The 25147-nt window shown below is 31.5% G+C and overlaps 1 protein-coding gene across 1 annotated transcript in view; it reads left to right on the top strand.

The window, feature by feature from the left end:
• Positions 1–6350: 6350 nt before the first annotated feature.
• The window catches only part of LOC145316423 (integrin alpha-PS1-like), a 35513-nt gene continuing 16716 nt past the window's right edge, over positions 6351–25147 (top strand). The window contains exon 1 of the mRNA XM_080156892.1: positions 6351–6934. Coding sequence (XP_080013018.1) covers positions 6445–6934 — 490 coding nt within the window. The 5' untranslated portion in view covers positions 6351–6444. The remainder of the gene's footprint in view (positions 6935–25147) is intronic.

Genomic DNA, 25147 nt, shown 5'->3' with positions numbered 1-25147 from the left:
GTTTATTATTCTGCGCTACAAAAATGGATTAATTAATACTTGGATCTTACACCAGATTATCTTGTATATAACTTTTTAAAGTGAAACTCGTAGCTACCCTCTTTACCCCATCCTCTCCACTCCTACTGGATGAACGAACTGAATAATTAATTATGTCCATGTTAGCAACCTAAATTGACGACAATTTTTCCCATATTATAGTAATATAATATTAGTTATTTCTTTTATCGTATTATAAACTGTATCGCGGATATAGAATGTACAATTATAAGATTAAAACCAGTTTTTTTAGCCCCGAGGTGCCGAATGCACGGGCTAAAAAACTGGTTTTAATCTTATGATTGTACATTTTTATATTCGTAGAAAGCTGGATATAATAAGATGAAAGACATAGTTTTTTCGTATGAATGAGAACCGGTTCCTATCCACCGCGGATTCGAATGAATACGAGAAAATTCTTTATCCAATGCTACCAATATAAATAATTCATCAAAGTTCATGCATAAAAGTATTGTTTTTTAAGGAAGCTATATCTCGGTACTGTCAGGTTTCGACCTTTCCTTCCTAAAGTTTAAGCTGCCCAGCCCAGTGCCCATAGAGGCCATCGGCGCAGCCACTAGTCCATAAAATTGGCGGAAGGCTCTATATAATTCGAAATGTGCGTCTGTCCGTCACCTTCACTTAGGTTGAAACATTATTTTTTCTCGGTTGCTATTCAAGATAGACCACTTAAATCTGGTGTCAAGATTTCCTTTAAAAAACAGCATCCAGTATTTAATATACTTGGTTAACCAGTCTATCGGTAATGCTCTAATGTACTTAAAACGTTGGCTGAAAAATTTGATTTTCTCCGCTGTTATTACGGCTGATATACGGCTGATAGATTCTACTTTACAACTCACCCAGTTCGTCAGTATGTCTTTAATGCCTTAGAGGATATAAAATCTATATTTTTTTATCAACCGTTTCTGCTCTAGAATTTATCAAAGTTTTACAACAAAAAAAAGGATGTTTGTTAACAAAGATAGACATCTGAATATTTTTGTCAAAATCATCGGTAATCTTTTCATAGGTAGAAAGCCAGTTTTTATTTATTCTTGTTCTAATAGATGCTATCATAGGCAAGGGGAGCATCCGATAGTTATTAGATAATTTGTTAAAATAATTCGATCTAGATAGTATTTTTTATTAAAGGTTTAGTGATTTTTTTTTGTATTGCTAAACATTTTTTTTTTATTTTCCTCCAAATTTAAACACAGAGTATGGATGGGAATTTTATTACCAAATTTTACACCCTCTGACAGAAACTAAATGCACCGGAGTGGGCCTCTACGATTGCACGCAGATGATTAAAAAGGAAAAATTAAATTTTAATACAATTTCGTCCTTATGAAAGTGGTTGGAACCTTCAAGTAAATATACCTTTTACAATTTAAAAAGCGAAGCTTTTCTATAATTAGTGTAAGTCCGTCTGTCCGTCCACAACGTTTAGATCTTGTCGTTATTGTAGGCATGTTAGAATTGTCTCACTGTTTTCATTCTTGGCATTGTGATTCTTGTATATCAGTTAAGTACGATCTAGAAAACATAGCAACTCTATAATCATTACTAGAATGTCCGTAAGTCCATTTAAAACTCGTTGATTTTTAAATCCGTTAAGACACTCTACAAGGTTTAATGTTCGTTTGTCTTACCGTTTCAGAGTTTTGCTTATATGGATGTTGTCATCCTTGTTATTTTCAGTTTACTGGCGTAAACTATAGATTAGAAAATTGAAGAGAAATTCTACTACTATGAATTTTAGTTTTAAAATCGAAAAGTAAAAAAAATATTTTATGGCGTGGAGGTGGGGGAGTGGTTGCATTATTTTAGTACAAACACATAGACAGCCACAGTTCACAAGACAGCTATACTGCCTCCTTTAACCCTTAACGGTCGGGGGGGGGGGCGTTGAACGCCCCCCCATCCAGTTTTTTCCATCTCATTTTCTGTGTGTGAAAGATAAAGAGCCCAAACTGCTTGACTTTTTAAGTATGGGTATGACACATAACTGAGAGTTGAAATTTTTTGAATATCTCCATCCTGGCGGGCACAGGATGCCAGCAAACCTGGCAGGGTCATCCAGGTAAAGAGCAAAAATATTTTTTGACTAAAACAAAGCATTTTATCATAGCAAAATTCTAAAAAATCCTCTAGTAGTACATCCTTGTATGAAATACAGGTGTTCAAGTCACTTTCAGGTTCCAGGTATGATCCTGCAGGTCCTGATCCTCCAGGTCTCCAGAAATCTATAAAAGGCTCCTGTGGCCGCAATTTTTGACTTAGATACTTCAAATTTTATACTTAAGCTTTTCTTACATGTCTACATAACATATTAAAATTTCATGAAGATCCGCCGCCGTTTTCCCGCCGACCGCCGACTGCGGCGGCTGGCAGCTGCCAAGTACAGCTGCGGCCGCTGAAATTGATATTTTGATATTTCTAATGTAAAATTTACATAAAGATAAACATTTTCTGGAAAAAAATTTTCTTCTAGCTTCAAAAATAAGAAAATTACAGCCGTTTGAAATTTTTAAGTAAAAAAAGACCTAAAAACAAAGGTTGTTAAATAAAAGGGTGAAGGAAGCGAAAATTGACTTAGACTTATAAAAGGTCGGAAATTCATTATCAAACAGGGGACTTGCACAAAAAAATTTAGCCCTCTAGCTCTAATAGGAACTGAGATAATTAGGGGGGGCGTTGAACGCCCCCCCCCCCCGACCGATTAAGGTGCGGCAAGGGGCCCGACTGTAAAGGGTTAAATAAGCATGACAGAAAAAATCACGAAACTTATTTAGTACATGTAATTTAAAGCAAAAAATCACCAAACCTATCACATGTTTGGATAAATCATTTTGGTCTACTTTAATGTAATACTTGCGGTTGCGCCCCTAACATCTCTGGGCTGTGCATTCAAAGGAGGCAGAAAATAGCCTAAAACTACCCAATACTTAAATCTAGATTTAGAATAGCATAACAGCATAATTGGACCTATGTGAATATTCCTTAAAAGTAGAATTCTATCAATTCAGTAGTTTTTGAAATTTTAAGCTGCAGACAAAAAACCTTATTATGTTAAATTAGTACTGTATAATCTTTGTCAAAATTATTGCTTGTTTAAGTTAAAATAATACCAGATTTGTTACCCTAATTGGCCAAACTTATAAATTTTCATTTTAATATCCTCGGAAAGCTGTCTATAATACAATGCAATAAATAACTATTATCGTTATTACACAGGTGCTAGACTGCACTGTTTCAATTGTAATCAGGGGTTTCATAGACTACACTGCTTCCAATATCGCCATGAAAATCATAGGCCACACTGCTTCCAATATAATCTGGAGTTTCATAGGCTAAATTGATTCTAATATAATCAGGAGTTTCATAGGCTACACCTTTTCCAATAAAATCAGGAGTTAAATACACTCAACTGTTTCAAATATAAACAGGAGTTTAATAGGCTACTCTGATTCCAATATAATCAAGACTCAAGAGTATAGCAGGCTTCACTGGTTCCAACATAAACATTAAGAGTTTCATAGGCTACACTTTTTCCAATATAATCAGGAGTTTTATAAGCTACACTTGTCTAAATATATTCAGAAGTTGCATAGGCTGGTACAATTAGAAGTTTCATAGGATACACTGATTCCAATATAATCAGGAGATTCATAGGCTACACCTTTTCCAATATATTTAGGAGTTTCATAGACTCAACTAGTTCCAATATAAACGGAAGTTTAATGGGCTTCTCTGCTTCCAATATAATCAGGAATTTTATCAGCTACACTGATTCTAATATAATTAGGAGTTTCAAAGGCTACACTGTTTCTAATATAATCAGGACATTTGTAAACTACACTGGTCCAAATATAACTAGGAACTTTATAGACTGCACTGATTCCTATATTATCAGGAGTTTCATAGGCTACACTGATTTTAAAATAATCAGGAGTTTCATAGGCAACATTGTTTCCTATATAATCATTAGTTTTGTAGGCTACACATTTTCCTATAAAAAAAACGAGTTTACTAGGCTACACTGCTTCCAATATAATCAGGAGTCTTATAGGCTACACTGATTCCAATATAATCAGAAGTTTCATAGGCTACACTGATTCCAATATAATCAGGAGTTTCATAGTCTACACCAATTCCAATATAAACTGGAGTTTTATAGGCTACACTGATTCAAATATAATTAGGGTTCTCATTGGCTACACTGTTTCCAATATAATCAGGACATTTGTAAACTACACTGGCCTAAATATGATTAGGAACTTCATAGACTGTACAGATTCAAATATAATCAGTAGTTTTTTAGGTTACATTAGTTCCAATATAATTAGGAGCTTCATATGCTACACCGCTCCCAATATAATCAGGAGCTTCATATGCTACACTGCTACCAATATAAAGAGGAGTTTCATAGGTTACACTGCTTCCAATATAAAGAGGAGTTTCATAGGCTACACTTGTCCAAATATAATCAAAAGTTTCCTAGATTTTACTGATCAAAATAAAATTAGGACTTTCATAGACTGCACTGTTTCCAATATAAAGAAAGTTTCATAAGCTACACTATTTCCTCTATAAAGAGGAGTCTTGGAAGCTACACTAGTTCATATATAATCAGAAGGTTTATAGATTGCATTGCTTCCTTTATGTATAAACAGAAGTTTCATAGGCCATACTATTGGCAAGGACAATGATTGTGTTGACTAGGCCGGAAGTTATCAAAGTGGCGAGATTAGTTTAACACAGGAAATACATTTTAACGAGATTTTGTTCCGTTTTTAAAACTGATGCTACTCAGGGTTCCAAAGGGATAAGACAATGACCGATAAATTGATGTACATTTCCTATGATAATACCCATAATGACCCATTTGTAGGTTGCAATTAGTAATTGAAACTAATCAAAATTAAATAAAAGTCCTCAGCCAAAGTTGTTAAGCCAACGAATAAGAAAACGTTAATATAAAACTTTGAAAAACAGTTTAACAAATAGCCCAATGTCCCCTCTCTTCCTAGATGCTTCTACATTAGTACATATGTCTACTTCTATTTTAAACCTGCAAGTATTGTGTTGACTACAATTTTAGTGATTTCAGTCGTCAATGGCTATTGAAAGACACCAAAATCAACGTAACATTAAGAGCAAAATTAAAGTAAAAGAAGAGAGGGGGCAAGGGTTAAATAAATCTACATCTACGGGGTGGGGACCATTTGCCGACTTTCAATTGGGTCTCTGAATATTAGAATATAGCGAGCGTCGGAAATAATAAAACAGCCTAGTCGCTACAAAAGAGCAGAACAAAAAGGTCCCCACCTCACCAAGAAGTAGTATTACTGTTTTAGTTTTATAGAATAGCAATAATGTTGAGTTCAAAATGTTGGAGTTTATATTCAGCTATAGACGACAGCAACAGCCGGATTCAGCCGTCTGAATGTTTTACAAATGCTATACAATCCGTAGCTTATCTTGTAATCTTTAAAAAGTTGTACTAGCTATAAATTATTGGTGTGAAATATAATAATTATGAAAAACTTTGGATGATTTCGTTTTACTTTTATATATTAAAACAAATATTCCATGATAAAAGTATATTTTAAACATAATATTAGCATTTACGCTTATAATACTTAATAATATATGCTCATTAAGTAAATTAATCAAGCACAAAATAAGATAGAACATGTAAGAAGATAAAAATGCGGCATTTTGTGGTTCCATTCAGGAATTAGATTGCGCACTTTTTTCTCCGTAAGTTAATTGTCAGAGGATTTGCCACTAATGCACTCTCATAAGAGGAGGGTGGGGACAGAGGGTGAAGAAAGGGGGGGGGGGGAAGAGGATGCCTACTTGAACACTGCTTTGTGAGATGCAGGGAGGGAGAGGACATATGTTGTAAATTATTCTTCCCCCTTACAATTTAAGTGCGAGATTCTGACTTAGGCAGATGCAAAATATTGGGATAAGAATTATTTTATCTGCAATAGTACTCTCCCTCCTTGTATATCAAACTGTAAGTATTGGGGGAAAGAAAAAATTTCTATCATTATCCTATAACATTATCCCTGGTCAGATGGGAATGAATGAAAAGGGGGGGGGGGGGCTGGACGGAGAGAGACAGAGCGGAGAGTTACTTCAGGCCTTGTTGCCCCCCCCCCTCCCCTTTCTTCCCTCCTTTGATATATTTGTAATGTAAAAGCAATGCCTTGTATCTTTTCTCCCCCCCCCTCACCCACGCCCCATCCCACCAGAATCTCTACACTAACTAAACTAAACTAAAAGAAAATCTTGTTAGTACCGTCTCGTCGCGACACAACAAAGCAGTGAAAATGTACACGTGCCTTAGCTTAATTTTATTCTAAAAAATCATGTTCTTCGCTTATCGTGATGACGGATAGGGACAGTGAAACGTGGTCCCGCCGAACTGACCGGCGGATACAACCGCCACGGGATACATGTCATACAGTTTTTGTGGTTTTGTTAACAGTGCTTGCATTTTTTACATCTTGTTGTTATAGTTTTAATCTTGAAACACGAGTGCCTATAGTTAAATTTGGTGGTGCCTACAATGACAGCTACTTCGGGTACAGTGTGGCCCAGCACCGCACAGGGCTCAGCCCCGACGGTCAACCTCTCATCCTTGTTGGAGCCCCGAGGGATAAAAACCTGCAGCCGGGGACAAACCGAACCGGCGCTTTGTATAAATGCCAGCTGTCGCTGGCCACCGACGACTGTGTTCAGGTTGAGACGGACGGCAAGCGGCACAACCGTGGGAGGTTGTACGGCATTTACGACGGCAGCGTACCGGAGCTGATGCCTCCGGTGTCGTCGGAGATCAAGGAGGATCAGTGGCTTGGAGTCAGCCTACAATCACAAGGTTAGCACGGAGTTATTATATTTTTAAAAGATGACAACATTCATAAAGCTAAGCTCTAAAATCAGAAGGAAGGACAAACGAACAATAACTCTTTCTGGTAACGATGATATAGTTGCTACGCTTCCTAAATTGTACCTAGCTGTTATAGGAATTATCATGCAAAGTTTTAAATGTCTAAATTAAATAAAAATTTCCAATAATAATATATCTTAACTTACTTTCATGCACTGACGAACGCCTTTACATACAATAAAAAAGAGATAAGTTTTAAAGTATATTATTAAAATTTTATGCCATATGCACATTACAAAATTTTTAGCTATTTTTAATAAGGAGAAAATAATTTATTACAATAGTCCCCAAAGTTTTATAATAAAGTTTTCTTATTCGTTTGCTTAACAACTTTGGGGACTTTAGTGAATTTTTATTGGTTGATTCAAACGTTTCAACCACAAACTTTAATCTACAGAAAGGGTAATTTTGTGTATCATCATTGTGGATGTACATGAATTTATCGGCCATTGTCTTATCCCTTTAGATCCCTGGGTTTTACTTCCTTTTTGCTAGAGATATTTATAAGTGGTTAGAAAGCAGTTTATATCAACTTTACAATTTCTAATACAATTTTTAAAAAATCAGTCAACCATAACTATTTATAATTTATTGGTGTCATTGTACGCAAATCGAATCTACCAACCACTTTTTCACCCTAAAGAATATCACAACAACAAAAATAAGCATTTTTTTTATAGAAAGAAAAAAAAACATTTTTGAGCTGCTTTATCATGAACGTAAGACCGTCTGTCTGTTTAATAATAAGCAATATATTGCATAAAAAAACTATAGTTATCAAACGACAAAGTCTATTCCAAAAATGCAATCTTTTACTAGTTGCTTCGACTCTAGCCTCTATAATAGGCGGTATGAACGGGGTAAGGTCAGTAAAATAGCTTAAAACCAGCTCAAGATAATTAAAACGGTTCCCTGAAAAGTACATTCCATTCAGACCAGTTATTTCCTACAGACAAAAATAAACCTTACTATTTAACATTATAGAATTGTTCACTATGTTTGAATTTTAATTGTCTAATTAAAAATATGTGACAATTTTTTGCCGACAAATTTTCTTTACTGTTCTTTTGATTTAAAAAAAAATATTTGCTTGTTATTGCTCCTTAACTAATGTATACAATAGTTCTTGTTAATTTATAATCTGGGCAAATGTAAGAAATATAAAGATAATATCTATAAAATAAGTGTATGTATGCCAAAGGCTAGGTAGGTATTGTAACAAAAAGAAAATAAGAAATGTAGATAAAGTAGGATTTTTACCAGGGAGGTAGAGGACATTGGGCTGTAAATTACACTGGTACCCAAAGTTTTATAACCATCTTATTCGTTGACCCAACAACTTTTATTGAATTTTTATTGGTTGGGGCAAAACAATTAATGCCCAAACTAATATTTCTTATAAACTGAAGGTGTAATTTTGTACAACATCATTGGGGATTTATATCAATTCATCATCCATTGTCTTATCCCTTAAGATTCCAGAGATGATAAAGAAAGATTTATACACGGCCAATATCATCCAAAATATATTTCATGGTTATGTTATCAATTTGCCCCCCCCCCCCCCTGTCAATACATACATAAATTTTTAAGGTAGGGGGTAAGTACAAAAGTTGGTTTGGTTGGGGGTAGGGGGAGTTATGACTCACCAATCTATTAAATAAAATGTCTTTTCGACCCCCCCCGGGTATTGCTTTATTCTTTTTTGAACATAGATGTGTCATCTTATGATAAAAAGTAGTAAGGTTTTTTTGTCTAAAGCTTAAAAATTCAATAACTACTGTACCTGTTGAGTTCTCCATTCAAGGAATCTTGAAATAGCTTCCGGAAGGTTTTAGGCTATTTTTTCATTCTTAAATACAGAGCCTAGATGCTAGGGGCGCTTTAACTATTTAGTTGATATATACCTGTAGTATATATATGCTACTATCCACGTAGATAAAAATACAAAAATTTCATATAATAGGTATATACTTACTACCTATAAGTTTTTATTCTTTTTTGCTTAATTTTGGTAAAAACAAGGATGACAACATCCATAAAAGCGAAGCACTAAAACGGTAGGACAAACAGACATTAACAATTGTATAGTGTCAGAACTGAATAATCATAATATAAATGTATAAGAGTCAAAGCAAAATTGTAAGTAAATTTGTTGAAAAACTGCTTGATTTAGGATAATGTTTATGGACATACTTACATTTTTAGGACTTGATTATAGAGTTGCTTCGCTTATTACATTATACTTTGTTGTCCCAGGAATCAATATACCAAAAATCAGATCAATCGGATGATTAGATCACATAAAAATTTGTTGTTAAAAAGTAAAAAAATCAACATGTTTAAAATGGACGTACGGACATTTTGGTGATGATTATAGAGTTGCTACGCTTTCTAAATCGTGCCTAACTATTTAAGCAATCACCATACAAAATTTGAAATCGATATGACAATTCTAACATGCCTAAATTAACGAAAAAAGCTATCCGTTACGGACGTACGGACGGACGGACATACGGACGGACCGACCCTAATTATAGAAAAGCTTCGCTTTTAAAAATACTCCTTACAATCTATTTAAATGTAAATTTTTATTTTTGGTTATTTTAGAAAACTTTGAGATGAATCATTAATTTTTTTCATTACATCATTGAAAATTTGAAGGCATATTTTGATATTTTGCATGACTTGTTTCTGTTGCATACACACTATAATAGATTTATTACTATATGGATCTTACACCAGATTATTATGTACTCTAATAAAGTGAAGCTTGTAGCTGGCTAAAATGATGATACATCCCCTTTACCCTATCCTCTCGCCAGCTACCGGATGAACGATCTGAACAATAAGTGATGATCATGTTAGCAACCTAAATTAACGACAATTATTCCCCTGTCATAATATGCATGTATATTATATATCAATGCACACAATATATTGTGCATGTTCATGCCATTTAACATGCCACAACATGCAACTATGCATATTATGTCATTCTAAATTTATAAAGATTTGTATGGTGAGGGGAGACATCCAAGGATCTAAAGGGATAAGACCATGGTCTATGAATGGATGTACGTACAACCCCAAGTATGCTACACAAAATTACCTCTTGTATAAATTACAATTAGTGGTTAAAAAGTTTGGACACTCAACTTAAAGAACCAACCAAGCAAAATACATTTAAAAATCCCTAAAATTGTGAGACATCGAATAAGAAAACGTCATTATAAATCTTTGGGGACTAGTGTAATAAATAGCTCAATGTCTTCTCCCTCCTTGGGATGGTGTACATACATAGCACATCTCAGGAATATGTATATGACACCCGAGGAAAAACTATTTTGCAAGTCCAAAAATGTTTTTATCTTCGAATACTTTTTTTTGCATTTTTATAATAGTTACAGCAACTCATTGCACAATTCAGCACAAGAAATTATTAAATTACATTGAAGGCAACATTTTTTTATGTATTTTTAATTCTATTGTCCATCCTTCATCCCTGGACGGACATTCTGTAATGTTGTGTCTATGGCATGCAAAAAATAAAAATGAGAATTACGTCATGTTTCTTACATCTTTTGATAACACAGATGAAAATCATTAAAAGGATTCCCGAATTTTCTTATAACAACTTCGTTCATGTTTTAGAGAGTCAAGTTTAAAGTCAGTAGAGACATTTTACCTCTATAAATTGCACAGGAATCGTTTTTATATATCCAAAAACTAGAGTCGATAGCGGTTTTTCTACCATTAACACAAGCCGCGCAATTTCAATTTTAAAAAGATCCGCATTTTGCTCTCCCTTTAGTAGGAGGCGCTGAAATGATGAAATTACAAAAAAATTATTCGCCTAAGAATCAGTCTTAATTAGCAATACAAAGTATTTATCTACTACTAGCGGCTGCGCCAATAGTATCTTGGAGGCTCTTTATTCAAAGGAATAGATAAGGGATATAAAAATAGCCTAAAACCATTCCAAGGCTAAAATTAAAATAACTATATCATGACCTATGTGAAGCTTTCCTATAAATAATTGTTCAATCAGTTTAGAAAATATTGAAATCTTTAGCTTCAGACAAAAAAAACCTTAGTATTTATATAATAGGATGATTTGTCGAGAATCTTTGCTTTTAACAAAGAAGTGTAAATAAGAACTTGTTGCGTAATAATTCACCACTAGTACTAAAGAAGCTTACTACTCAAGAAGCATTTTAAATAATTTTAGTTTTTTTTTTGTAAAAATAAGAGGAAAAAACTATTATGTAAGATTATGTGAAGTAAACAAGAATGTTATATCCTGAAATAGCGAAGCATAAAAATAGAAATTGCATTTCTGTTGAGTACCCTTTTAAAAAAAATTGTGTCGTTATCATGTAAATATTATATAGCATGTCGTTAATGGATTTATTATTACTTGGATTATACACTAAAATATCATGTACTCTAATAAAGTAAAACTTATCGCTTGTTAAAATAACGAAGCTCCCCAATCCACCACTTACACTCCCCTCCTACTGGATAAACGAACTAACCAATAAATGATGTCTATGTTAGCAAGCTAAATTGACGACACTTTTTCCCCTGTCATAATATCTACGTATATTCTATATTTATTATGTCGTTATATGTCAGCCACATCAGTTTTCATCGCAGCCACAAAGTCGACATAAACTCAATAAATTGCCAACAGTTTTAAGGCAGGGTGAATCGTATTTATAAAAAATAACCCCCTGTCTTTAAAATCAAGCAAGAAAATGTCTGTTTTTCTTCACCCTTTTTAATGGACATACTGATAAGTGAACCTTTGTAATTATAGAGTATTTTCGCAACTAAAATTGTGTTTATACTTGAATAGTGCTAGAAATACATATATACACTGAAATGACTAGGTGGACCTATGTAATTATAGAGTATATTCGCTACTAAAAATGTGTCTATACTGAAGAGTGCTAGAAATACATATATACACTAAAATACTGTATACGCTATATTTTATAACTAGCCACTACTTAACAGGAGTAAAAGATCTTTCATATATACTAAAAGTTTAAATCAAAGAAATAAAATATATAAGAAATGGACAGATTAAAATATTAAATAATTTTACAAACAATAATAAGAATCAATTTAAAAGAAGTATTAATATTAAGAACATTTGGGTCAACTTTTTTTTAACCAAAGATGTACTACATTATTTCAATTAATATATACTTATTTATCACATAGGTTAATCTATTTTACTTAAAAGATACATACATAAAAGCTGATATTTATCTTTTTAACTAATTTTGTAAAGTAAACATAATACAATTTTACGTATTCCTCCTTCCCTGAAAAGAGGTAGTGCTGTAGTGGGGATGGGATGAGTACAAATCTTTAACACAAAGGAATTTCTTTCTGGTCAACAACAACGACAACTTTAACAACAGCAACAGCTGAAATATTTAGGCTGTTAATTTCACTTGGGTTTCCCATAATAGGACAGTATATATTTTGGCTGTGCCTGCCTAGATTTTGATGTAACCATGTTTGGATATTTTATTCTCAATATTTTTTTACTTTAAGCTACTAGGTAACGAAACTTCTTTACAGTTGGTATTTTTGGTGTCGTTTCACCAGAAAATATTTATTTATCGCATCGTATTATAGACAGCTTCCCTCGTATAATAAAATGAAAAACTCCGAAGGACTGAAGGCTTGAGCTAACAAAACTAGTATTTGTATACGATTTTTATTTTAATATTCGTGGAAAATTATCTGTAATACAATGCAATACATGATTTTACGGTATAGCTGAGAACCTTTTATAATCCAGCGGATATTAATTTAATTTAAAGCCATTGGGATTTAAAATTATGCCACTTATTTATAAAATAATTTTTTAAATGGCAAATAGTTGACATTTATAATACATTTAGAAAAAAATCTTTTCAATATTGTTTGTCACTTATGTAATAGCCACTTTTATATTATGCATTATGTTCTGTCTAAACAATGTAAATTTTTATATCGACATAATCCTTACTTATTGTTAATAGATATTTACTTGTTACACCAAAATTCTCTAATAAAGTGGGACATGCAGCGTGCTAAAATAATGATTCCCTCTTCACCCCATCTCCTGCCCTCCTACTGGATGAACGAACTGACCAATAAATGAGTTCAATGTTAGCAAGCTAATTTGATGACAACTTTTCTCTGTCATAATATCCAAGCTTATTCTACATCCATTTGTAGATAAATGAAGCTTAAGTTCTTTAAAAATAATTCTAAATATGTTTGTTTTTCACTTTGAGTCATTTTTTTAAAATTTGTCATCATCTTTCGACATCTCAAGTGTCTATTCTTCTTTTTTGAAGAGGTCTTTTAGATTTAAACTTTAATCTTGTAATGTAATGGTTTCAAAATTGGATGTACTTCAGAAAAACTCTAATAATAGATATACAATACATGTTGTTATATACTAAGAAATCAATCTAAAATTTATACTTTAAAGAATTTTTTTTAAATTCTAAATGTTTAAACCAGATAGTACTAGTTTTAATCTATTTTTCTTTTATTTTAAATATCCAAAATAAATGATATTTTATTTTGCCTGTTCAGGGGGGGGGGGGGGAGTGCACAGTACAACCCCCCCCCCCCCCAGGTACGTCAATGACAGATACTTGTGTAACATTGAAAATATGGCATTTTGCATCTTTAAGCAAATGTTTTGGTGTTTGTGGTATGCGTGGGTGTGTTTATGTGTGTTTATGTGTGTGTGTGTGTGTGTGTGTGTGTATGCATATTGTTATTCTTGTGTAACCTTATACCAGATTAAATATATTTATTAAGATTAGTATGCATGTTATTTTATCAAATGGGATTGTGTGTGTGTGCATGAGTATGTGTGTGTGAGATTGTGCAGGGATCTAAAGGGATAAGACAATGGTCAATAAATTGATGTACATCATCTATGATAATACACAAAAATACCCCTTCTTTATGTTAAAATTAGTGTTTGAAACGTTTGGACACTCAACTAAATGAACCAACCAATAATAGTTATTTCTCGCATCGTATTATAAACAGCTTTCCGCGGATATAGAATGTACAATTATAAGATTAAAACCATTTTCTTTAGTTCCGAGGTGCCGAAGGCACGGGCTAAAAAAACTGGTTTTAAACTTATGATTGTACATTTTTATATTCGTAGAAAGCTGGGTATAATACGATGCTGGACATAGTTTTTTCGTATGGATGAGAACCGGTTCTTATCCACTGGATTCGAATGAATACGAGAAAAATTTAATAAAAGTCCTCAATGTTGTTAACCAACGAATAAGAAAACATTATAATAAAACTTTGGGGACTATTGTAAAAAAGGGCCCAATGTCCCCTACCTCCCTGGAGATTTTGTGTAAATTTAACATTTATATGTAAATATGTCTATATCAGGGTTACAACATTGTTTTCTAACTATTTTATGTAATTTAAGTATCTAGAAATTTATTTAAATCTGCCAAAATAAGACAGAAAATACACAAAAATTTAAGACAAGTTAAGACAGTACAAAACTAAAGGTAGGTATGCGATAATTTATAAATATCTAATTCTAACTTGGATGTTGCACCAGATTTTTAAGTACTCTGATAAAGCGATGCTTGCAGCTGGCTAAAATAACGACACCCCCCAACCAATCCTCCCCCTTAACCCCATTCCTTCCCATACTGGATGAACCAACTAACCCATAAATGAGCTTTATATTAGCAAGCTAAATTGATGAAAAATTTTCGACATATATCCTATATCCATTTGTGTATGTATAAATGTCTTTGATTTAATTATTCAAAACAAAACTGAAATTTAAATTTGAAATTTGGCTGCTTAAAAATTTGTCATATTTTTTGTCATAAAGTTGGCAGAGGTTAGAAAACAGATGAAACGTGTCAAAATAAAATATTTATGCAAAAAACCTTCAGAGTTTAGAATATTAAAGGTTTTTTTCCAAGGATTTTTGTGGAATTAAAATTAAATTGAAAGTCAAATTTTGATTATTAAATGTTAATAGGGGTCATATGTTAGATCGATGCAAAAAATAGGAATTTTAACAAGGATGACAACAGCTATAATCAGCGTAGCTCAAGATAAGGTCAAAAGGTGTTTGATATTTATGACTTTAGTATTCATTAATAAAAAGATCTTTTCTAAAAATAATTTATTCTAATAGAACACCTATTTAATGCTTAAAGGTAGTTTAAAATCTTCTTTAATATAAAAAGTTACCAAAGTCAAAATTTTTCACAGGAATGAATTAGGGTAAAGAAAAACTTTTTGAATTATTAGTAAAATTTTTTAAATGGTAATAGTATACTTAATGATTATCATATTGTAAACAGCTCTCCGCGGTTATAAAAATTAAAATCTATAAGATATAAAACATTTTTGTTAGACCCGGTGTAACAAAACTGTTATTAATATTTTTTCAATATCCGTGAAAAAATGTCTGTAATACGATACTATACATGATTTTTCAGTATAGCTGAGAACCGGTTTTAATCCAGCGGATATTAATCGGTTTCGAAGCCTTATTGAAAAATAAATATATTTTTGTTAAAATAGAATGACAATGAAAACTACTCATATGTATTTAAATTTATGCTAGTTTTCTGTCAATTTATTTCAATATACGCTTATAGTACTTTTCGTTATTTCAAGTTATTTTAAGAATTCGTTAAAATTAGCTCGAGACATGTGACATACCTCATTTAATAGAAATTTAAATTTTTTCAGTACATTTGATAGAATAAATAAATAATAAAGGTGATTATTTGCAGTTTTAAAATTATTACTTATATCTAATTTAAACAAGAAAGCTGTAACTTTTTGCCAGTATGGCCTCAAAACCGATTAATATCCGCTGAATTAGAGCCAGTTCTCAGCCATACTGAAAAAACATTATCTTGAAATTTAAAAAGTTTATCTTTTCCACAATTCTCGTCTGGTTTTTATCTTTTAATTTTTATTTTAATATCCACAGAAAGCTGTCCATAATTATATATATTAATCATTAATTAAAGTCTTCGGTACTTCCAATCAAGTCATTTTAAAAAGAATTAATGTTAGGTGAAAAATCATAAAAAGACTAATATTATGAACATTATTGTTCTTGTGTTATATAAAGATTTTTTAGATAAAACAATGGATCATTTATATTTGAAATATGATACTGCTACAGTCATCCTAGAAAATTAAATCTACGTTTTAAAAAGAAATGATTTTTTTATGTAAGATACAAAATACTAGATTTTATTGAGGGAGACATCAGACAATATTCTACCCACCCCTTTGTAAAAAAGTATAAAATCATGTTAAAATTCTAATGGAAAAATCCAGAGACGTCAATCTACAATTTTTACAAAGTATCTTTAAATTTCCTATCCCTTTTTCCCTGGGTGATTACATAATTTAAGAATGGATATATTAATACTTGGATCTTATACCAGATTTTTTATGTTCTTTAATAAAGGGAAATCATTAGCTAGAGGGATAAAACAGCGATTTCCCCCTTCCATCCCCTTTCACCCCCTTTACCCCATCCACTCCCCTGCTACTGGATGAACGAACTGACATGAGTTCCATTTTGGTAAGTTAAATTGACGACAATTTTACCCTGTCATAATATCCACGTACATTTTACATCCATTATCTTAAGACAAATGATGTTTCTTAATTATTTGCTCATTTTTTTCTTTTTTTACCCAACAAGGATGATTATGTCAAAATCAAACGAAGAGTTTTGTAACAAGAACAATATCTATGAAAGATAGCAGCAATAACAAGCTAACCACATTAACAATTAAAAACTCTAAATTACAATTTAAAGCCATTGGAATGTAAAATTATGCCACTTATTTATAAAATAATTTTTTAAATGGCAAATAGTTGACATTTATAATACATTTAGAATATCGTTTGTTGTTGCTTTGTCAGCTATAACTACTTTTATTAAATGCATTATGGTCGGTATAAACTATAACAATTTTAAAATCCTTACTTGTGGTTTAAAAGAAACTTAAGTTCTATAAAAGAATAATACTAAATATGTTTGTTTTTCAATTTGAGTCATTCATTTTTTTAAAATTTGTCATCATCTTTTGACATCTCAAGTGTCTCTTCTTCTTTTTTGAAGAGGTCTTTTAGATTTAAACTTTAATCTTGTAATGTGATGGTTTCAAAATGAGATGTACTTTAATTATATTTTGTCATATCAAATAATAATCTCTGAGCTCTTAGCCTGTGCAGGACCTATATATAGCTTCCCTATAAAGAAGTAAATGTTTACATTTCATTTTTCACAAAAGCTATTGATATTAAAGAAAAACTGTTTGAATTATTAGTAAAAATTTTGAATGGTAATAGTATACCTAATGGTTTTGTAAACAGCTTTCCGCGGATATAAAAATTAAAATCTATAAGATATAAACCATTTTTGTTAGACCGGGTGTAACAAAACTGTTATTAATATTTTTTCAATATCCGTGAAAAAATGTCTGTAATACGATACTATACATGATTTTTCAGTATAGCTGAGAACCGGTTCTAATCCAGCGGATATTAATCGGTTTCGAAGCCTTATTGAAAAATAAATATATTTTTGTTAAAATAGAATGACAATGAAAACTACTCATTTGTATTTAAATTTATGCTAGTTTTCTGTCAATTTATTTCAATATACGCTTATAGTACTTTTCGTTATTTCAAGTTATTTTAAGAATTCGTAAAATTAGCTCGAGACATGTGACATACCTCATTTAATAGAAATTTAAATTTTTTCAGTACATTTGATAAAATAAATAAATAATTAAGGTGATTATTTGCAGTTTTGAAATTATTACTTATATCTAATTCAAACAAGGAAACTGTAACCTTTTGCCAGTATGGCCTCAAAACCGATTAATATCCGCTGAATTAGAGCCAGTTCTCAGCCATACTGAAAAAATCATGCATAAATCGTATTAAAGACAATTTTCCACGAATATTAAAATAAAAAAGAAATATTATCTTGACATTTAAAAAGTTTATCATTTCCACAATTCTCGTCTGGTTTTTATCTTTTAATTTTTATTTCAATATCCACAGAAAGCTGTCTATAATTATATATATTAATCAATAATAAAAGTCTTCAGTACTTCCAATCAAGTCATTTTAAAAAGAATAAATGTTAGGTAACAAGGATGACAACATCCATAAAAGCGAAGCTCTGAAACGATATGACAGACGAACATTAACTTTTGTTGAGTCTCAGAACTGAATATACAAAATATGAAAATATAGGGTTTGACAAAATTATACGTAAATTTGTTGCAAAACTTTTTAAATACGGAATTCTGTTTAAGGATATACTGACATTTTTAATACTTGATTATAGAGATGCTTTGCTCATAATATTGTACCTTATTGTAATAGGAATCAGTAATCAAAAAATCAGATCAATCGGATGTTTTTATCACACAAAAAATTGTTATTAAAAAAGTAAAAAAATCAACATGCTTAAAATGGACGTACGGACATTCTGGTAACGATTATAGAGTTGCTACGCTTTCTAAACCGTACCTAACTACTACAGGAATCACCATGCAAAGTTTGAAATCAATAGGACAATTCTAACATGCCTAAATTAACGAATAAAAGCTAACTATCTCGGACGGACGGGCGGACGTACGGACCGACCCTAATTATAGAAAAGCTTTGCTTTTAAAAAAGCATAAAAAGACTAATATCATATAAAAGATATTTTTTTCGCGAAACTTGCTTTTCTTGCTGCTCTACTTATGAACATTATTGTTCTTGTGTTATATAAAGATTTTTTAGATAAAACAATGGATCATTTATATTTGAAATATGATACTGCTTCAGTCATCCTAACAAATTAAATCTACGTTTTAAAAAGAAATGATTTTTTTATGTAAGATACAAAATATTAGATTTTATTGAGGGAGACATCAGATAATATTCTGCCCCCCCCCTCCCCCTTTGTAAAAAGTATGTTAAAATTCTAATGGAAAAATCCAGCGACGTCAATCTACAATTTTTACAAAGTATCTTAGAATTTCCTATCCCTTTTTCCGCGGGTGCTATTACTTAATTTAAGAATGGATATATTATTACTTGGATCTTATACCAGATTTTCATTTTCTCTGATAAAGTGAGACACGCAGTGGGCTAAAAAAACGATTACCCCCTAACAATCATAATTACCTTATCCCCTCCCCTACTCCTGGATGAACGAACTGACATAAGTTCCATTTTGGTAAGTTAAATTGACGACAATTTTCCCCTGTCATAATATCCACGTCTATTTATATCCATTATTTTAAGACAAATGATGTTCCTTAATTATTTGCTCATTTTTTTCTTTTTTTTACCCAACAAGGATGTTTATGTTCAAATTAAACGAAGATTTTTGAAACGAGAACAATATCTTTGAAGTATAGCAGCAATAACAAGCTAACCACAGTAACAACAAAAAACTCTAAATAACAATTTTATATTTAGGGTAGAACAATATTGGATGATTTTTACAAAAACATATTGGATGATTTTTTCAAAAAGTTTTAGCAGACTTTTTTGAATATTTTAACTTGTAATATTTTTGCAAGCATTGTAAATAAATCAATACATATGACTTATTTATTAGATGGTTGATTAAATTATATGCAAACTAGTCAAAAAATTAAATTGTATTTCTATACATTTGTGTTTGATTTGAATTAAATATTATTTTGAAATCACATGAGTAAAATAAAATCATAATTTAATCTGAAAATGAATTAGGGAAGTGTGTAAATTTATAGAAATTAGGGTTGGGCCGGATATCCGGTGTGGCCGGATATCCGGCCGGATATCCGGCCATTTTCAATATCCGGCCGGATACCGGATATTGAAACTATCCGGCCGGATATCCGGCTCTATAATTTTTTATACTTTACACCAAAAATCTCTGCTTTTTTAAATCTTAAATGGCTATAATTTTCTTATTGTTGAAGCTAGAAGAACGTATTTTATGAATAAGTTTAACTTTATGTAAATTTATATAAGATTTCTGAAGAAATTTTTTTTTACTACTTTAATATCTGGTAATTTGGCCGGTTATCCGGCCGGATATCCGGTAATTTGGCCGGATAACCGGATATTTGCCGGATATCCGGCGTTAACCGAATATCCGGCCGGTTACCGGATATCCGGCATTTGAAATCAGCCGGATATCCGGTATCCGGTATCCGGCCAAAAAAGTATCCGGCCCAACCCTAAAGAAATGGCATAACAGACCGACAGATAACTATACTTTGGATTAGCTTAGCCACTAAAAATTAATGTAATTTAAATAGTTGGTGTCTGCGCCCCTAGCATCTAGGGCACTGTATATGAAAGATTAGGAAAAGACAAAAAAAAACTAAAAATAAAATAGCCTAAAACCATCTTGGCACATGTGTGAAGCTCCCCTTAAATTGACTTCTCTATTCGTTAAATAGTTTTCAAAATCCTAAGCTACAGACAAAAAACCTTATTACTCTACATTATAGGATATCTTACAAATAATCGATGTAAATAATCCTAGTTATAGCAACATCAAAAATTTTCGTCTTACCAAAGTATAAGTTATTGATTTTTAACGATCGTCCTTCAGGTTTTTACCACGAATTAATGCCTTCTCAAACAAGGCTCAATATTAAATCAGAGAGAGAGGGGAAATGGGCTGTTTAATACACTAGTCCCCAAAGTTTCATGGTAACGTTTTCTTATTAGTTGACTATTAAATTTTGGGGACTTTTAATTAATTTTGATTGGTAGCTTTATTGAGTTGAGTGTCAACGTTTCAACCTCTAATTGTATTATACAGAAGGTTTAATATTGTGTATTAACATTGGGGATGTACATCGATTTATTGGTCATTGTCTTATCCCTTTAGATCCCTGACATTAAATTAGGTTTTATGTTTTTGGATAAATGTGGTGAGCAAGAATTGAGACAGATTTTAATCAACTTTAATTTTACTAGCGGCTGCGCCCCTAGCATCTAGGGGCTCTATATTTAAAGGGCAGAAAAATAGCCTAAAGCCATACCCAGACTTTTTTTTTTAAAAAATCGATAGCCTAAAACCATCTCAGAGCCTATTAGAGGCTTCACTGTGAAGAAGAACTATATCGGTTCAGCGGTTATCGAGATCCTTCGCTACAGACAAAAAAGCTTATTACTTTATATTATAGGATATAATGTAGGTGTCCTTACATAACCTAAAATGCTTAAAATTCAAATAAGAAATGTAAATTCCACAAAATGCTTGGAGAGACATGAAATTAGACTGTAAATTACAATGGTATTCAAAGATTTATACCAACGTTATCTTCATTCGCTGGCTCTAAAACTTTGGGTACTTTTCTTTAATTTTGTTGATTCCAAACTAGTATTGTTTAAACGTTTCTACCAATTGTTTTAATCTACAGGAGGGGTAATTTTGTTTATTATAATATGTACCTTTCCATGGGGTAATATGTATTTTACTTGTTTACATAAAATTTTATATATTTTGCATTGGTGATTTTTACAATTTGAAAACATGAAAAATCATGTAAATTTATGAAAGTAATGTTTACACAAAATGTGCTAGTAATCATAAGAAGTTGAAAATAATTATCTAATAAAATAATTATTTGTTAGTTAAATAAAACAAGGATAACAAAATACACAAAACAAAAAATTTAAAAATTATTCTTTATTGTTACAGAAATCTTCATGAAAGAATTGAAATAGATATGCCAATCTTGGCATGTCTAAAAAATAGCATAAAACCGTCCCAATCCACATATCAATAATGCTATTTCCGAGATTGAATTTTAAATGCAATTTGAATATAAGAATGAAAAGATAAATCTTTGTTTATTGTGATCAGGGCTCGGCAGCCGCACGCCAACCGCGACTAATTTAATTCAAATTTAAACCCATTTAAATGATTTAAAAATTTGTTTGAAAAGAGGGATTGTCATATTTGCGTCAGACGGTCAGGTTTAGACTTCCAGCTAATTTTAAAAAAATTATAAAAGGTAGATTTCCCTGAGGCTTACAGGCGGCTGAAGCGCGGGTGCTGAGCCCTGGTTGTGTTATTTAGAATATTTATCCCACATCTTTTTTTTTGAAAGACTTGTTAGGATGACAAAAGCTCTCTTGCTGAGGCGTTTATTATGAATATTGGATAACCCCATAAACATTTTAAAGATATGTACTCTCATCTGGGTGTGTGAGATGAAGTTGTCAAAGACCAGGGAGGAAGGGCACATTAGGCTGTTAATTACACTAGTTCCCAAAATTTTATAACAAAATTTTCTTATTTGTTGGAGTAACAACCTCGTGGACTTTATTTTTCTTCGCTTAGAAAATCATGTAATTGTGCAATCTAAAATCATTATAAATTCATTGAGTGAAAAAGCCTTTGATACTTCTTAGTTATTTATTGAAATATATTTAGGTGAACATGGCACCCTCTTCAGTCTAAATCGTATAAATCATATTAATTCAATTTACATATTAAAAGATAAGTAAAAATAAAGAAATTTTGTAAAACTATAAAGGCAGAAAATGTTGCTTTTAAGTTTTAATTGAAATTTTTTTAATATGATCAACCTTGTAGTTTAGCTGGATGTTAAATGTAAACTGATAGGAATTATTAGCAAAAGACAATAATCAGCAGGGGGGGGGGGGGGATAATAATTAGGTACAAAATAGTAAAAGGTTGATGAAAATTGAAAATTATAAAACTTGAGGGAAGGGTGGAACCTTCCCACGAATTAGGTTTAAACCTTACCTGTACCAATAAGAAGCTTCAATGTAAAGGAGAACCATATCGGTCCAGCAGTTATTGAGATCTGAAGATAAAGACAGACATCCTGTTACTTTTTAATAAGGATGGAGCACTCAAAGTTTTTCTAATTACAATTAAGAATGGAAGATTTAATTTTTCCATAGATTTTTACCCTAAAAAGTATTTTATTTCCGTAAAAAAGAGAAAATTAAAAATGTGAAAATAATGAACATATCTACTGTACCTAACCCCACCCTTGCTTAAACCGTACTCGATAAAATATGTGTATTGTGTAATGTACATTGTACATAGTAAAAATGGATATAAACTACAATTGGATATATTGGCAGGGGCCAATTTAGGTTGCTAATATGGACTTTATATATCGGTTAGTTTGTTCATCCACTATGAGGGGAGGAGATGTGGTAAATGAATTAAATGGGAGGGGGGGAATGGTTATTTTAGCCAACTACGAGCATTACTTTTTTCAGAGAGCATGAAAATCTGGTGGAACATCCAAGTAATAAATATCGATTATAAAGTAAAGTTTATTCAAAAAGTAACAAACAGATAAATGAACCATTAATCATGTATTGATTATTTCTTAATAAAGATTGTATTCATATTGTGATAGAAAAATATCTAAAATAAAAACTTATTTTTTTTATGCCTATTTGAAATATTGCCTGCTCTTTTTAAAAGCAAAGCTTTTCTATATTTAGGTTGTGTTGTTTACTACGATAAAGGACAAAGATGTAAAGGGATAAGCCAAAGAATAATAACTTTGGAGACTAGTGTAATAAACAGCCCAATACCCCCTCCCCCTCCCTCATAATTAGATCTGTATGCATTTTGTTTTGACAAATACTAAGTAAAGTTTCCAAAAATACCCATATGACCTTGTAAGCATATTACATATTAGTGAAGATATAATTTAGCATTCTGTTTTAAAAATGAATTGGGGGGAAATATTCGGTTGATCATTTTTCAACATAATGATCGTTTAACAGACTATAATTACATATAGAGCAGGTGTGCTTTTTCAATAAAAAAATATATAAGTAATAAATTTTTGGTAGCAAAGCTACTTTATAATTAACAAGGCCTTCTAAAACGGTTTACGTTACGCCTGAAATTTTATGTGCAAATTGTTTGTCTGTCGTTAATGCTATGAAGGACGTTTATATTTACATATGGATCATCTTTGATTTAGTCAGCTGTTTGATTTTTTTGGGGTGCATTTATTGATCATTAATCTATTTTATATTTCATGATTTTTGTGCTTCGCTACTTCGATCATCCTTGTTTTTATATTCAAGATGAAAGAATCATATTTACCTCCGTATTTATGCAGAGATTTAAGGGATAAGACAATGACCGATAAATTGATGTTCATCTCCAATAATAATTTACAAAAATTGCCCATTCTGTAGATTACAATCAGTAATTAAACGTTTGGACACTCAAATAAATGAACCAACCAATTAAAATTCAATAAAAGTCCCCAAAGTTGTTAAACGAACGTTATCATAAAACAACTTTGGGTAATAGGTTAATAAACAGCTCAATGTTCCTTCCCCTCCTGGATTGAAAGTTGTTTGTTAAAAAAAAAAGTTGGAAGCACAATAAGTTTTCTTTAAGTGTTATATCTCCTTCTTTTTGCAATTTTATAGCAAACTTAATTATTATGATTTTCATTTGTTGGCAACTTAAATAACAAATTAAAATTTTTTTAACACAAGCACAAGAACTTTCATAAAAAGAGAAGAAAAAAACAACCAGGCACAGAATAAGATAGACGGACATCAACAATTAAAAATGTACAACGCTATTATATCATATATCAAAATTAAAATCAAATTACTTTTTGATACAAAATTGTTTGATATGGCTATTTTGATTATTTATTTAGAGATACTACCCTGGCATATCATGCCCAATAGTCCAATGAATCACTATTAATCTAAACGTCAAATAAACAGGATGACACTTAAAATATTACTTGTTTAAATAGATTTACTTTCGGGTTTTGATTATTTTTAATTCATATTAATCTATTATGTTAAGCGAATTTTTCAAAAAAAAACGTTTGAAATTGAAAGAACTTTCAAAGGCTAAATTCTAGAAAAGTTTTGATATAAAAACTGAGAAATATTGAATGCATAAAATTTGGATAGAGAATTCGACCCTTGGCTTAAAAAGTGCAAACAAGGACAACTTTTTCATAAGTAACACAAAAGGATTTATTATTTCTTGGATATTACACCATTTTTTCATGTTTTCTAATGAATAAAGTA

The sequence above is a fragment of the Acartia tonsa genome, chromosome 4 (assembly GCF_053477335.1).
Source record: "Acartia tonsa isolate MP-2025a chromosome 4, ASM5347733v1, whole genome shotgun sequence".
Taxonomy (NCBI): Eukaryota; Metazoa; Arthropoda; class Copepoda; order Calanoida; family Acartiidae; genus Acartia; species Acartia tonsa.
The sequence above is the reverse complement of the archived record's forward strand: the minus strand, read 5'-3'. Positions and strand labels throughout refer to the sequence as shown.